At 53.1% G+C, this 1,533-nt stretch overlaps 1 protein-coding gene across 1 annotated transcript; it reads right to left on the minus strand.

Moving 5' to 3' along the window:
• Positions 1–267: 267 nt before the first annotated feature.
• On the minus strand, positions 268–1,230 carry LOC109702882 (melanoma-associated antigen 8-like). Its single transcript, XM_020188120.2, has one exon. It carries the CDS (start codon positions 1,228–1,230, stop codon positions 268–270), a length of 963 nt encoding a protein of 320 aa, XP_020043709.2.
• Between the last annotated feature and the right edge of the window lie 303 nt (positions 1,231–1,533).

Below are 1,533 nucleotides of genomic sequence, written 5' to 3' on the forward strand. Positions count from 1 at the left end.
CCTTCCATTAAAAGGGACATCAGAAAACTTCCAAAGGAAACAAAGGTCAAGTTCAACGTTTCCCAAATAAACAGGAAGACAAAAATTTTTCTACAATATTATGCCCTCAGCCTACCTGGGGCTCCACTACTGAGAAGACTGACTTCTCTCTCCAAACACAAATGAACAATGAGCTTCATTTCACATGGGGCAGAAGAAGCTACTGAATGTGGCCCAGGCTACGGAACAATGTCACCTGGACCCACAGTGGTTCTTGCGGAGGACAATTCATGCTTGGGCCCCCTCTTCCTCATTTCTAGAAGCCCGATCATTCAGGGATTGGAGGAACCTAGGAACACGTCTACTGAACTTGGCCCAGTGTTTCAGGACTTCAATCCTGCTGGTTTCAGCATAGGCCCTTGGGCCCCACAGGAACTCATAGCAAGCAGGATCACTGTTGGGGACCTGGCGGTACTCTAAGTACTGCTCCTGCACAAAATCTTCAGTGATGAGCTTCCTGGGATTCCCATAGAAGTAGTGCTCCCTCCCAGCATAAACCCCCATCATACTCAGCCCTTCCCAGAAAACCTGTTCAGAGGCATAGTTGCCTTCCACAACGATGATACTCAGGGTGATGATCAGCAGGCCCGTCTTGGGCATGCCCTGCTTATCACTAAGCAACCCATCATATGTCAGCCCCAGGGAAGTGACAAGGATATAGGAGTGGCTGGAGGGGTCCACTTCCCTCATTTCAATGCCAAAGACCAGATGCAAGCAATCACAGGCTCTGCTGAAGACTGCAGGGAAGTAATCCTGGTGACTTCTCCTGACATAATCTAGCATCTCTGCCTTGGTGATTGGCTCCTTCATTTGATACTTGAGGAGCAGGGATGGCACCAAGGATATTGCTTCTCGCATTAAGGACTCAGGGCTTACCAGCCTGCTCCGGGGGACCAGACCTTCCCCTCCACGGCTTCTGGAGCCCTGGTTGAATTGGCTCCCTGGACTGGACACCGAGCTAGCGGGGGGACAGGTGGCTCTCTGAGGACTCTGGGGACAACACGGTGTCCCAGCAGGAGGCACATCTCTTGGAGTGACTGGTATCAGAAGAGTAGAGGAGAAACAAGGGTTGCCAGTATCCCCCTCCTCCTCAGCCACAGGGACCTGCGCATCCACCAGGCCCGGGGCCTCTCTTTGGGCCTGAGCATTCCCCTCCAGCTTAGGTTGCTGGCTCTTCTGACCATGAGGCATCATGACTTTCCTTGAGGACAGCAAGCAGGAGGGTGGGCAGGAGCTTGGGGATGGGGACTCACAGGCCTGGAGGAGAGAAGGAGCACGTGATTGTCCTCACTGAGAACTGCATCCTAATCCCCCTACACCCCATAGGTTTTCTTCTAGCTGGTGGAATGGGGAGGTGAGGGACTTAGGTCATGTGTGTTCGGTAAGGGGACTCCCTCTCTCCTCACCTTGACTCCTGGCAGATCCTGGACAGCTCCTTCTGATGATCAGGCTTGGCTCCCTCTCACGTCCTGGTGTCTCCTCTTACTCCAGGCC

The sequence above is a fragment of the Castor canadensis genome, chromosome X (genome assembly GCF_047511655.1).
Source record: "Castor canadensis chromosome X, mCasCan1.hap1v2, whole genome shotgun sequence".
NCBI lineage: Eukaryota > Metazoa > Chordata > Mammalia > Rodentia > Castoridae > Castor > Castor canadensis.